This window comes from Tenebrio molitor, chromosome 8, assembly GCF_963966145.1.
Source record: "Tenebrio molitor chromosome 8, icTenMoli1.1, whole genome shotgun sequence".
Classification (NCBI taxonomy): Eukaryota; Metazoa; Arthropoda; class Insecta; order Coleoptera; family Tenebrionidae; genus Tenebrio; species Tenebrio molitor.
In genome coordinates this window covers 2,695,205-2,708,862 of record NC_091053.1, presented here as the reverse complement: position 1 = coordinate 2,708,862, position 13,658 = coordinate 2,695,205, and the positions used below count along the sequence as shown (strand labels likewise).

Here is a 13,658-nt window from a genome sequence, read left to right as displayed (position 1 = left end):
AGACTTCCTAAAATACAATTTGCTAATATGAATTACAAATGATGCTTTCTGAAATCAAGTTTACTAATCCGAAGCACAATTGAGGCTTTTTGAAGTTAAATTTACTAATTTGAATTACAATTGACATTTTCTGAATACAGTTGAAAGAGATGTAGCAGTGCCTCGATCCATTAATGGATGAAATACCGCGCCTCGGTCGGTTTCTATTTCCGAGCTGCACTTCGCCGATTATTCTTAGCGCTGGTTGCGTTCTTGTGCACTTGAAAAAAGCATCTTTTTGCGCTTTTCTAAAATAAACGACATCGAAAAAGAGTCAGCAAGGCCGGCGTTTCCGCCAGTCATCACTAATCACGTATTTCTAAGCTGTTAAAGTTTGTATTTTATTAGGATAATAAGCATAGCGCAGCGGGTAGCTAATTATATGCGATGTCATAAATAGTCCAATGGCTATTATCGTAAATTGCCGTCTTGGAAAAGAAAGTCGTGATTTAATAGCGGTGACAGTGGCGAGTGCAACTTTTGAATATTTTCCAATATGCATGAAAAGATGATCGATCGGTCGGTTGCTCGAACACTCTTCCTGCAAGCTTTCATTAACAAGTGTCCCCTCTCTCGTGGCAGGATCGTTGCGTTGTCCTTTGGAAATTGAGGTTTGCGGCGCGAAAAATCGCCTCGCAAGTGCTTTGTGTACGTATTGTATTGTCAAAGAGACAGTTGAACAAATCCAGCGGATTCATTACGGGTATATATTAGAAAGTAAATACACTTCACACTAGGAATACAGAATACATAAATAAATGAATAAAAGCAAAACAAACAGGTCGAACACGCTGTACCGGTTAGATTTTCCTGTTAATATGACATGGGATTTACGATGTGAATTCCAGGGTGGGAATTTTAAAATCATTATTAGTTATTACCATATCCGCTGAAACCTTGATAAGAGACGAAAAGAATTCGAAACGCATAAATGTTGCGAATTAGAACCAGTCTACGGTAATTGTTGTTTTGCAGTGAATAAATTCTTTTGACCGAATTGCGACAGGTTCGTCGGTGAGAACATCTGGCAGACGTAGCTCGTTTAAATAAAATTTGTATATTACACATGTCACTGTTGTTTCAGGTAAATATATCTGACCAGGGACACTTGTACTGTTGAGTCTTTAATGGGATGTAAAAGTACAAAAGCCGAAAAGATATTTTCAGTAATGTAATGAGGTTTATCGATAGGTCACGATTTATTTATCCGTTAAAGAAGACAAAATGCAATCTTAGTAACGGCAAGTGTGCTTACTCTGACGCTCTGATTTTGAGAGAGCTCGGTTAAAATCTTTGATTTTTTTTTCTAATACAATGCAACTCTCATCAGTAACTCAATTTGAGTTTCGCGATTTATTTTGTTGGACACACTGTTTGATTTCTGTCACTAAAGTGCCCGCGGATCTATCAAAATAAACATAACATGTTACTGAATTTCCGCGCATGTCTGTGTATTCTTCTATTGCAAACTAGTAAAACTGAAAAGAATGCACTAGACATTGACGCTATTTATAACCTCAAACTTAGAAAAACATAACCTAATTCAACAGACAGCTTTACTACGATTAAATGCGGCCTCCCATTATGCCAAAACAAGGTGAATGCATTTTATGAATCAATTCATCCAGATTCCCCAAGCAACGTAATAATTTCTACTTATCAAATCAAATAAGGTATTCAAGTCCGATCGTCACAATTTTGTTTTGTTTATTTCAGCATATCCACTAGTGCAGGTACATGCGATTAGTATGTCTTGGCGAGTGCCAGAGAGCTGATTTACATACGAATATCTTTATTAATAGTGTTAAGATAATTCTTAACGTGACTGCACTCCCGAGTAAAAACAAACACAGCTTGGACTTAATGGGAACAGATTTGCCTAGAATGAAGGCAAATCAATTAAAATTTAAAAAAAAATCTCAAAATATGTTGGAAATCGAAATGTAGGTGGTAAAAGTGGACGCAACACGTTTTGATTGAAATGTTGCATGCAATGCCGTAATAATTAAGTTCAAATTACTTGTAATTATTAATTACTCTGCGATTTATTACGTGTCTAGACTTATTGAAATGCTAGCAAACGGCATAAATTTCAGACTATTAGAATAACCGGCTGGGATAACTCGCTACATGAGTTGTGGGTTTGTATTCTTGAAGTCTCAACTTCGCACACGACAACACTGGCAAACTAACAGTTGTGGTCTTGATGATTTCTTGCCGCGTTACAATCCACTCATAAAAGTATTGTTCTGCTATCTCAGTAGAAAGTTTAGTCTCTGAGGAGTAAAAGTAAAAAGGTCAGGTCGACGACGAGAAATAAAAATTTGTAATAAGAACTGTAAAAAGATTGCAATTTGTATTTAATGTTAATTGTACAACACTATTAACGTGGTTCCAGATAATTTTCTCAATTGACAGCTTTGTTCTCAACATGATATATGATTTTTCGGCCTCCCCAACTGTAAAACACACCATTATCTGTCAATTTACGTTAAGGTAACTGCGATTTACCTACTGACGGCTGGTGTAAATATCTGGGGGAGTGCGGTAGCTCGCACGGTTAATTTTCTCTTTTTACAGTTAGTTTAAAATTAAAGTGTTCATACTTTACATTAATTTAGTGTAAAAAAACACATTTACATGTATTATTTTTTCGATATTTTTATTTTTTTTATTTTTATTATTATTGACCAATAAATGGCTAATAATCATAAAAATCTGCAAAGTGCAAAATAAAACATTCGCTCAGCCACAAGTGTCGTGCGGTAGGTAGGTATTTTACGTGGCTCCGACTAATCAGGCACTCGGCTTCGCCTCGTAAAATACACCTACCGCACTCTAATGTTAATATGTAGCTATGTACTAAGGTTTCAGATTAGTTAGAAAAAACAAATGACATCCGTCCTAATTTTGAAACATTTCTTTCCTTCACCTATTTCTTGAATAAATCATATTCCACATACTTAATGAATCCGATGATGGCGCTTTAGCTTCCCTAAGAATTACTATTGCAATTTATTCTTCAAAAATCTGTTAAAACGTGACGCAATGTTTATAAAACGCAACCTTGGTAACGACAAGTGTGCTTACTCTGATGCTCTACTTTTCATCAAAATTGAATTTCAATTTCAATATGAAGAAAGAATAAGAAGAAAAAACAACATAGTGATAACAGGATGGATAGTTGAAGGAACGAGCAAGCGCAGATTATAGAGGAATTTTATAAACGAAAACATAAAGGAAGCTAAAGTCAAAGATTGTTATAACATAAGCAAGTACTAGTGAAAATTGAGGAGTGGAAGGGGAAAGAAAAAGTGATGAAACAAAAGGGAAAACTGAGAGAAAAGAAGGAAATAGAGAAGATATTCATAGACAATGATCTTATAAAACAAGAACGAGAGATACAGAAGAAACTAAGAACCATTGCGAAAGAAAAAAGAGAAGGGAAAGCAGTAAAAGTAGATATAGGAAAATAACAATAGCGGGGTTCAGTGGAGATGAAATGAAGATAGGGGGAGATTGGAAGTTTTTCAGTAGGAGGAGGAAGATGGGATGGAGAAAAGAGAGACAACGGGAATGGAAAAAGGACGAACAAAAAGGTAGATGGACAAAGAAAATGGGAACAGGAAAATAAGCATAAAGGGGAACACAAAGAGAAGATACGAAGAAGAGGGTAGAAGCAAAAAAGATAACCAAGACGGCAAAGGTAGAAGAAACATTTTGGGACTATGTGAGACAATTTGAGATAGTGGGTTTGCTAGAGACATGGGTGGAGGAACGGAGCTGAACAAAAAAAGAAAAATTGTTACCAAAACAATACAAATGGGAATGTCAAGGGGCAAAACGAGGAAAGAAGAAAGGAAGAGCTACGGGGGGAATAATAACAGGGGTGAAATTATGGATTAAAGAAAAGAAACAAGAGAACAGGGAGAAGAAGAAGGATGTATGGAAAGAAACGTACATATAGGCAATAAATGGTAAAAAATAATGAAATGACAATATACAGCAAAGAAATGAAGACAACAGTGAGAGGTGCCAAAGATAGAATAAAAGAAAAGAGAGAAGAATGTATGCTCTTGGGAGGGAACTTCAACGGGAGAATAGAAAAAAGAGGAGCAAGAAATTTGGAAGAGGAGAGGGAGGATGGGAAAAGAAAATCCAAAAACAATGTGGAAAATGCAAAGGGAAAGAGACTGATGGAATGGATTGAAGAAAATGGATGGGAAGTATTGAATGGAAACAAAGAAGGGGACGAAGAAGGGGAATGAACCTATATAGATAGCAGAAGGGAAACAATGATAGATTACGCAATAGAAAACGAAGAAGCACAGGACAGAGTAGAAGAATTCAGAATAGAAGAAAGAGTCGACTGGGACCATCTCCCGCTAGAAATAAGTATATAAGAAAAGAACCATGAAAAAAAGAGGAAAAGGAAGATGAAAAGGGGAGCAGAAGGAGGTGACAATAAAAAATATGGGACGAACAGGGAGTAGAAGAGTATAGGGGGAGACTAGAAAAAGCCAGATTCGAAGAGCAAAAAGAGAAGATGGCGGTAAAACTGAAAGAAGTAATTGAAAAAGGAGCAAAAGGAACTAGAAAGAAATAATTAGTGGTGGGACAAAGAATGTGAACAGCTGAAGAAGGAAGCAGTAAAGAGAATGGAAGAGGACCAAGATCAACAGAAACAGCATTGTAGAAGCAAAGGGGAGGGAAAGAACAGGGAAGGAAAGGTGTGGGGGATAGAAATAGACGTTTTTTTTTTGGAATTGCTATTTTATGTTTAAATAAAAATGTAATCCGGAATCCGAAAGCCCGTAGGGCAAAATAAAGCATTAAGATTCAGATAAAACAAACTGATACCAATTTGGTAACGGCAAGTGGGCTTACTCTGATGATATAATTTTGAGAAAGAACAAAAACGACTTTTCCTATTTTTTTTTTCTGGTAAACACTTCAGCTCACGCTAAAAATTCGCACGATGACAGACTCAACAACTTAGACTTCTTAAAATTCCCAACATATCACGAAACACACGTTTTAGCACCTAAATTTCATAAATAATTCATCAGAACGAGCGCGACGCTTAATGCGGTTGCAGTTTAACAAATCGAATTCATCCCGAACGCTTAATTAAATGTTGGCAGTCCCCAATTAATTCATCCGGAAAAAGGACGACGATTTACGACCGGAATGGAGCCGGGACTCGCGAAGGCGTACTCTTATCGTGGGCTGGAACAATTTTAGCGCAATTTACGTGGCTCGCTCTTAAAACGGACGCCGTTTACGCCATCGAGGAAGATTTCCTCGTTCTTCGCCGCCATCGCGATCTTCGATCCTCACCTGCATCAAAGTGGTGAAGTGTCCATTGGTCTTGACTTTGATCCTGGGCTGGACCGCCTTGTCGACGGGTGTCTCCCCATAGAGAGTGATCTCCGATCCTCTCAGTCCCATGCAGCCCAATTGCTTCTGAGGTGTGTCTGCAACACAATTATAATTGTAATTTATACATCGATTAATCAACTCTCACTTTCTAATAACTCAATCGAGGACTGCTCCAGAAAGAAAAAAAACGCAGTCCGTCGTAATAATTCATTTGGTAATTCGAACAGGACGACCTGTAATTTGCCCGAGTGAATTCAACAAATCAAAATTCGACAGCTCTTAAAATTTGCTTTTTTTCTCTCTTAATTTCGGCCAATCAGCGCCGTACACGACACCGGTGAAATCTGCATCGCACGCAACACGCCCTTCGCCCCGAGCCACCCAAGACCTTTTTCTTGAACTTTTCCTATTGTGTGCGTACGATGTTATCAAAGACGGCGATTTTACCAGGAGGTGGAGCAGGTCGTTTCAACAATACCCGATCAAGAACTGTCAGGTCAAGAGCAAAGATCCGAACCGATCAAACAACATCTGCGAGACCGCGACTTTCACCGAGAAAACTCTCGTGTCGCACACGAGAGCACTTTGTCTCGGCGAGTTGTCGCAGCGATATCCGACACGTCGGCTGATTGATGGCGCGATTTGAACACATTCGGCTGTCAAATTACACGTTATCGGCCACGGAATTATGCATAATGCCGCGATCTACGGCAACATCGGTTGGCTTTTATTGAGACAAGTTGTTTGATTTATCGAGCGAAGATTTCCACCGGTAATGATTTATTGTGATATTAACGTGGCCATACAAAACGCCATTATTGCGATATTGTTATTATTGCGTTGTGAACAACCATCGGATAGGATTAAACAGGTGAATAAATAATCGCGGAGATACTATCTCAAAACTGAAATGCCGCGAAGAAAACAGCAACAACCGCGTTGTTAACAATTGCGTAAATTGTCGTGAAAAAAATCGCGCCTAGCTTTGTAATTAACCACTTGCGCATTATCGCGATACAGATCGTGATAGACTGGGAGTCGCGGCGATAAGTCGCAAGGCTGTTGAAATGTCTTTGTTGGGATTTTTTCGGCCCAACCTCTTTTCCAATAACTTATTAATAAGATGCCAAGAGTTATGAATGATCGATCAACGTTAACATCGTTGATTTCGGTAGCTATTTGGCAACTCGAAAATCGATAATTAATTCGTTTTTAAAACTGCTCGATTATTCCCAACGAACGAAAAGGAAAAAATCGAGATTTAATTATTGCATCACTTCGGGACTTTCTACTCCACAAATCAATGTCTATCAATAGCTACAATAATTGATACAGTCGAGAGATAATTGAATGTAATCTTGAAGTTGCTGGCTTTTCAGTTCTGGCTTAATAAGGTGGATTTGTTTCGAAACGATTCTTTTCGAGTAAATTGGTTTTATAACGCAGGTGTCCAAACGAGGCACATTTTCGATTTATCATCATCAAAAATTTTGAAGTTTTCCTGATAATTTCTACTCAAATCGAATTGTCTGGCGTAATTGGGTAAGACAACTTTTCTTTTCAAATTTACTCATGAATAACATAACATCTAACACCCTTCATGTAAAGAATTGTAAAAAAAAATAAATATGATTTGTTAAGTGACAAGCTGATATTTAGAATTCTCGCAATCGTGAAAATTAATTAGTTTGCAATTAATATAATTTATAATGAGCTTGTCTTCTAATGAAATTATTTTTTATTTAATGAATGGCACTAGAACAGTATGTACGCAACGTTAGACGATCAGGTTCTATAAAATGAATAATAATAAAGTTCGTTGGATGTCATTGCGGTTTTCATTTGCAAGGTGGACTTCTTGGACGATTTTCTCACAAGTCAACGCACTTTGGGTCATTTGAATTACAGTGCGATGCCGAATTTCTTTTTCTGCTGCCTCAATAAATAGGTGGAATTTTCTCTCTAATTTTAAACTCAAAAATATTCTACGAGTAAAAGAAAAACCTCAGATTGATTGATTTCTGCGAAATTTGTCCAAAAATATAATTCTGACCGATTCGTAATTACATTTATGAATAGTTATTTACATTAGAGTATTTTACAGCGCGAAAACTAGGTTTCAGGCACGAGGCGAAGCCGAGTGCCTGATTAGTTGGAGCGCTGTAAAATAGCTACCGTACGACATTTGTATTAGACTTTTTCAAATAATATTATTAAACCACCCACTCGAAGATAATTATTTTATTTTGTTTGAGATAGGTCTACAGCTTCCATTTGATTCATATTCCAGTAAATTTTGTACCGCTACATTTTAAAATCAAATTTTTACATTTATTTACTTGTTTTTCGGCCTTTTAATTCCGAATATACTTCAGTCGACTCACTACATAAATACAAGCTCCTCAACAGGGGGTCTGAAATTCTTGTGTTACACGAAGCTACCTTGTAGTCATGCATGTATATTTATATTTTCATGTCCTTCATATTTTAGCCAACGTCCACTTACTTTATTACAGTCACTTTAATTACCAAGACTTTAACGAAAACATTTAAAATCCATCTATTCTTCTTCCGACCGTACAAGACAAATTAAGCAACACCTTGTCCTCAACGCATCCATTACGTAACATAAAGGACCAAGCGACAAATCAAACACAACGACCCTTCGAGATGGATCACGATACGTAGTGACACATTTCAGTCAAAGATACCTCCTTGTCGCCCTTACGTCGAGAAGACGATCCGTTACGTTTGTACAAATTTAATCGTTTGTGTAATTGATTCGCGCCTCTCAGACGAGCTTACTTTACCGACCGCTCTTAGAACCGTAATGTGAGCTGTCGATCGATCCGGAGATAATTTCATCTTGATTGACAGGCCGTTTCTTTTGCTATTTATGCCGCGGTGCAGCCTCACCGAATCGTATTGTGTAGCTATCTTGGTACGGAGCTCGGAAGGTTCACTTGCGGTATGATTTCGGCGCGTGAAAGCTTCTCGCGATAGCAGCCACAACAGTAGCGCAACGTTAAAAAATATAGAACAACGTGCAGCGAACTAAAGCAACGTAAAACAAAATACAGCAACGGAAAGTAAAATAGAACAACGTATAGTAAAATAGAGCAACGGAAAGCACAATACAGCAACGGAAAGCACAATACAGCAACGGAAAGCACAATACAGCAACGGAAAGCAAAATACAGCAACGGAAAGCAAAATACAGCAACACAGAGCAAAATAGAGCAATGGAAACCAAACAAATTAACGGAAAGAAAAATGGAGCAACGTAAAGTAGACTACAGTAGTAAAACAGAGCGATGTAGAGTAAACGGAAAGCAAAATAGATCAACGTAAAGCTAAATAGAGCAACGTGAAGTGAAATAGACCAACATGAAGTAAAATATACCAACGTCAAGTAAAATATACCAACGTCAAGTAAAATAGACCAACCTGAAGTAAAATAGACCAACCTGAAGTAAAATAGACCATGTAAAGTAAAATAGAGCAACGTGAAAGCAAAATAGACCAATTGAAGTAAAAGGAAGAGCAAGGTGTGATACCGTAAAGAAAAGTGAAGAAAAATTGAGCAACGGAAAGTGAAATAGAGTAACGAACGTGAAGTAAAATAGAACGGAAAGCAAAATAGAGCAACGGAAAGCAAAATAGAGCAACGTGAAGTAGACTATAGTAGTAAAACAGAGCAACGTAAAGTTAACGGAAAAGCAACGTGACGTGAAATAAGGCAATAGAGCAACATAGAGTAGACTACAGCAACGGAAACTAAAATAGATCAACGGAAGGCAAAATAGAGCAACGTAAAGTACATTATAGCAACGGAAAGCAAAATAGAGCAACGGAAAGTAAAATAGAGCAACGTAGAGCAAAATAGAAAAACGGAAAGCAAAGTACTGCAACGGAAAACAAAATAGAGCAATGGAAACCAAACAAATTAACGGAAAGCAAAATAGAGCAACGTAAAGTAGACCACACTAGTAAAACAGAGCAACGTAAAGTAAACGGAAAGCAAAATACAGCAACGTGGAGTGAAATAGAGCAACGTGAAGTGAAACAGACCAACGCGAGTAAAATAGACAAACGTGAAGTAAAACAGATCAACGTGAAGTAAAACAGACCAACGTGAAGTAAAATAAACCAACGTGAAGTAAAATAGGCCAACGTGAAATCAAAATAGACCAATTGAAATAAAAGAAGAGCAAGGTGTGATAACAGTAAAGAAAAGTGAAGAAAAATCGAGCAACGGGAAGTGAAATAGAGTAATGTGAAGTAAAATAGAACGGAAAGCAAAATAGAGCAATGGAAACCAAATAAATCAACGGAATGTGAAATAGAGCAATGTGAAGTGAAATAGAAGGGAAAGCAAAATAGAGCAATGGAAAACAAATGAATCAACGGAAAGCAAAATAGAGCAACGTGAAGTAGACGATAGTAGTATATAGAACAACATAAAGTAGACTAGAGCAACGAAAAGTAAAATAGAACAATGTACAGTAAAATAGAGCAACGTACAGTAAAATAGAGCAACGGAAAGCACAATACAGCAACGGAAAGCAAACAAATTAACGGAAAGCAAAATAGAGCAACGTAAAGTAGACTACACTAGTAAAACAGAGCAACGTAAAGTAAACGGAAAGCAAAATACAGCAACGTGGAGTGAAATAGAGCAACGTGTAGTGAAATAGACCAACGCGAGTAAAATAGACCAATTGAAGTAAAACAAGAGCAAAGTGTGATAACAGTTAAGAAAAGTGAAGAAAAATCGACTAACGGAAAGTGAAATAGAGCGGAAAGCAAAATTGAACAACGGAAAGCAAAATAGAGCATTGAAAACCAAATAAATCACCGGAAATCAAAATAGAGCAACGTTAAGTTGACTATAGTAGTAAAACAGAGCAACGTAAAGTTAACGGAAATGTAACGTGAAGTGAAATAGAGCAATAGAGCAACGTGAAGTAAAATATAGAGCAACATAAAGTAGACTACAGCAACGGAAAGTAAAATAGATCAACGGAAGGCAAAATAGATCAACGGAAGGCAAAATAGAACAACGTAAAGTACATTACAGCAACGGAAAACAAAATAGAGCAACGTGAAGTGAAATAGAGCAACGTGAAGTGAAATAGAGCAACGTGAAGTGAAATCGAGCAACGTGAAGTGAAATCGAGCAACGTGAAGTGAAATCGAGCAACGTGAAGTGAAATCGAGCAACGTGAAGTGAAATCGACCAACGTGAAGTAAAAAGGACCAACGTGAAGTAAAAAAGACCAACATGAAGTAAAAAAGACCAACGTGAAGTAAAAAAGACCAACGTGAAGTGTAGACTACAGCAACGGAAACTAAAATAGATAAACGGAAAGCAAAATACAGCAACGTGAAGTGAAATCGAGCAACGTGAAGTAAAATAGAGAATCGTGAAGTAAAATAAAGCACCGGAAAGCAAAATGGACCAAAGTGATGTGAAAGAAGAACAAGACTAAAGAAAAGTGAAGCAAAATCGAGCAACGGAAAGTGAAATAGAGCAACGTGAAGTGAAATAGAGCAACATGTAACGTAGAGCAAAAAAAAGCAATAACGCTAAAGAAAAGTTTTAAGAAATGACAATATTTTCTGTTTAGCTAGTAGACACATCCTAGGTGATTTAGAACTGCGTGAGCAGAGTGTGAATTTATGTGCAAGACCAAATTGAAGATTGGAGCCTCCGGAGGAGACCTTACCGTGTTGGATGACCGGACCGTCGGAGCTGCACACGGGACAACTCTCATTGGTAAACATGCAAGAGTAGCATCTCTCATGTCCGCAGTTATCGATGAGTCTTCTCTTCTTGCCCTTATCGAATGGCATCTCACAACTCGGACAGGTCCCTGCAGTGTTCTCTGTATCCAGTAGCCTCCTGATGGCTGCCAGATCTGCAATAAAATTCAATCGGTCAGATATGGCCAATAAACACCGACCTGGAATTATTATAGCCGTTCATTTCGACGTAATAAAAGGGTTCCGTTAGCCGCTCGGGACCCGATAAAAACATTATTCTCACCTGTCGGAGTACGCCGCTTTCGTGAATAATCGAAGATTAATCGAGAACGTTTCGTTAAAACGGACGGACTCGAAGGAGGAACGCGTAAACAACAATCTATCTTTTCTTATTTATCAATGGTACCACTTGTGATTAGATGGGTTCAGTCGGCGACAATTAATGTAAATGTAGTAGTGCGCGGATAGCAATGGGTCGGAAGCAAATAACATACAATTTCTTGTTAAAACTATAAGCTTCTTTGCAAGGGTGGTATCGGTTACCAAATAGCAAAGGCAGCTGTAGGAAACGTGGTCAAAGCTGGAGAAGTCAAGACATTTTAAAAACTTTTCAGTATTTTTTTCCTCAGAGTTTTTGTGAAATCGACGTGGTCCCGACAGTGACCCTTGTGGCCCCTTCCATAACGGGACCCCGTCGCTGTCAAAGACCAGAAGCAGCGCTAATTACAGTCTTGCCTAACGACTCTGAATGGGAAGAGCCGTTGTGGTGTTGCAAGTGCGTCCAGAAGTCTTCCTTCGTACACAATTAACACAATGCGGAGTTAATTGCGAACGGATAAATGTTGGGTTTGAGATTAGTGTAATTAGTGGGGTTTACCGTTGGAGTCAGGGCAGATAGAGCCGGTGTCGGCAGTGCATTATGCAAAGCTTGCCATATGTGCGTACCGTGTAAAAATCGTCAGATCGTCGATAGTCATTTTAATTAAGATGTTCCGCACAGATAAGAAACCATAAAAGTTCACAGACACCGAGACGCGTTTGCTTGGTGTGCGGTGGTGCCCTTTATCATTTACGTAACGAAAAATGGCCGAGAAAAGTGGGTACGAGACGTTGCGAAACACCCTGACAGGTATATGACGAACAGATAAAAGAATGTCATTTTCGACATTAAACGCACAGTTTAGAACGAACGCAGCCGCAATAAATAAGAGGAAAGGTTATTGGTTCAAGGAACATCAAAAGCGCATTATTATAATTAAGTACCTTTATCCGACGCACGGTACTTTCAGTCTTTCCCAAAGGAAAAAATCGAAAAAAAGTCGCAATTAATTACCGCCACGGAACACGGTTGGTATTTAAAGCTAAAAGTGCTTAAAAACGGCAATATATTATGTTAAGTGCTTTTGTAATGTTGAATTTATGTCAACTAAATTTTCAATAAATTCTTGATTACGGTAATCTCGGAACGGTCAGTTTGATACGCTTGAACTGCGTTTCCTTTTCGTCTCTCCGGAGATTAATTCCCTCCCGATGGTAAAACCGCGCGGCGCATTATGCGGAAATCGCCTTTCTGGGGCGTTAACTCCTCGACGGTACAACCTCGAAAACCCACCGAAAAGGTATGGCCGCAGAAGATTCGACACGCTTTCTATAACGAGACCACGTCGAGGGAAACGCAATTAACCATTCGTCTTCTTTGTAATTACGCTGCAGCGACGAGGCGCCCAAGTTTTACAAGTTGCGGTCACCGCCGATTGATTTGCATAATCACCCAGTGAACTTGCGCTGGCTTGCCCCGAAGAGAATCGATATTGTATGGTTTCTTGAGCCGTGCAAGGTATTTTGTGTGTAAGAATGCCGTTCGGAATCGATAACGCACCGGCAACTTTCCTTCGGTTGGCCTCCGATCTTGCGGTGTGTCTGGACTCGACGAAGACAGATTAGATCCTAAATTACCATTCCTGAGACAATAATCCGAAAATAATTACCGCGGCTCGGAACTTAATGCCGCCTCGACAATTACGGACACCCTTTAATACACGCACGTAGATGCACCTTATATAATACGATTATAAAAACGCAAGTCACAATAAAGTGCACTCGTTAATGCACCAAGGCCCTCGATAATCTCCCCACTGAGACCAACTTTAAATCAGTCTTATTGTGAGCGCGAGGAGGTAAATTGAGGATTAGCGTGCTGCTGTTGTCCTGATTGTAACGAACGAATTCATTTGCAACAAATCACATCGCTGGTTCTTCTTTCTTTCTGTGGCGCGGTGCAGTGTTGCCAACCGCGACAACTTTCACTGCCCTACTAATTTCAAATTTTCACGTGGACGCAAAAACGTAATTGGCCGATGACTTGCACACCAGACCACAATCGATTTCGAAATTTTGGATAATCGTTTCGGACGTCTGACACCGTTTTTGTAACTGCTGCGGTTGCAAAAACCGTAACGGAGATGATTCGC

At 38.6% G+C, this 13,658-nt stretch overlaps 1 protein-coding gene across 9 annotated transcripts in view; it reads right to left on the bottom strand.

Annotated features, from left to right (window-relative positions):
* The window catches only part of rols (rolling pebbles), a 107,786-nt gene that overhangs the window by 7,772 nt on the left and 86,356 nt on the right, over positions 1-13,658 (bottom strand). For all 9 annotated transcript variants that reach the window (XM_069056785.1, XM_069056786.1, XM_069056787.1 and 6 more), the window contains 2 exons: positions 11,151-11,342; positions 5,380-5,516 (listed from right to left, as the gene is read on the bottom strand). In XM_069056785.1, coding sequence (XP_068912886.1) covers positions 5,380-5,516; positions 11,151-11,342 — 329 coding nt within the window. The remainder of the gene's footprint in view (positions 1-5,379; positions 5,517-11,150; positions 11,343-13,658) is intronic.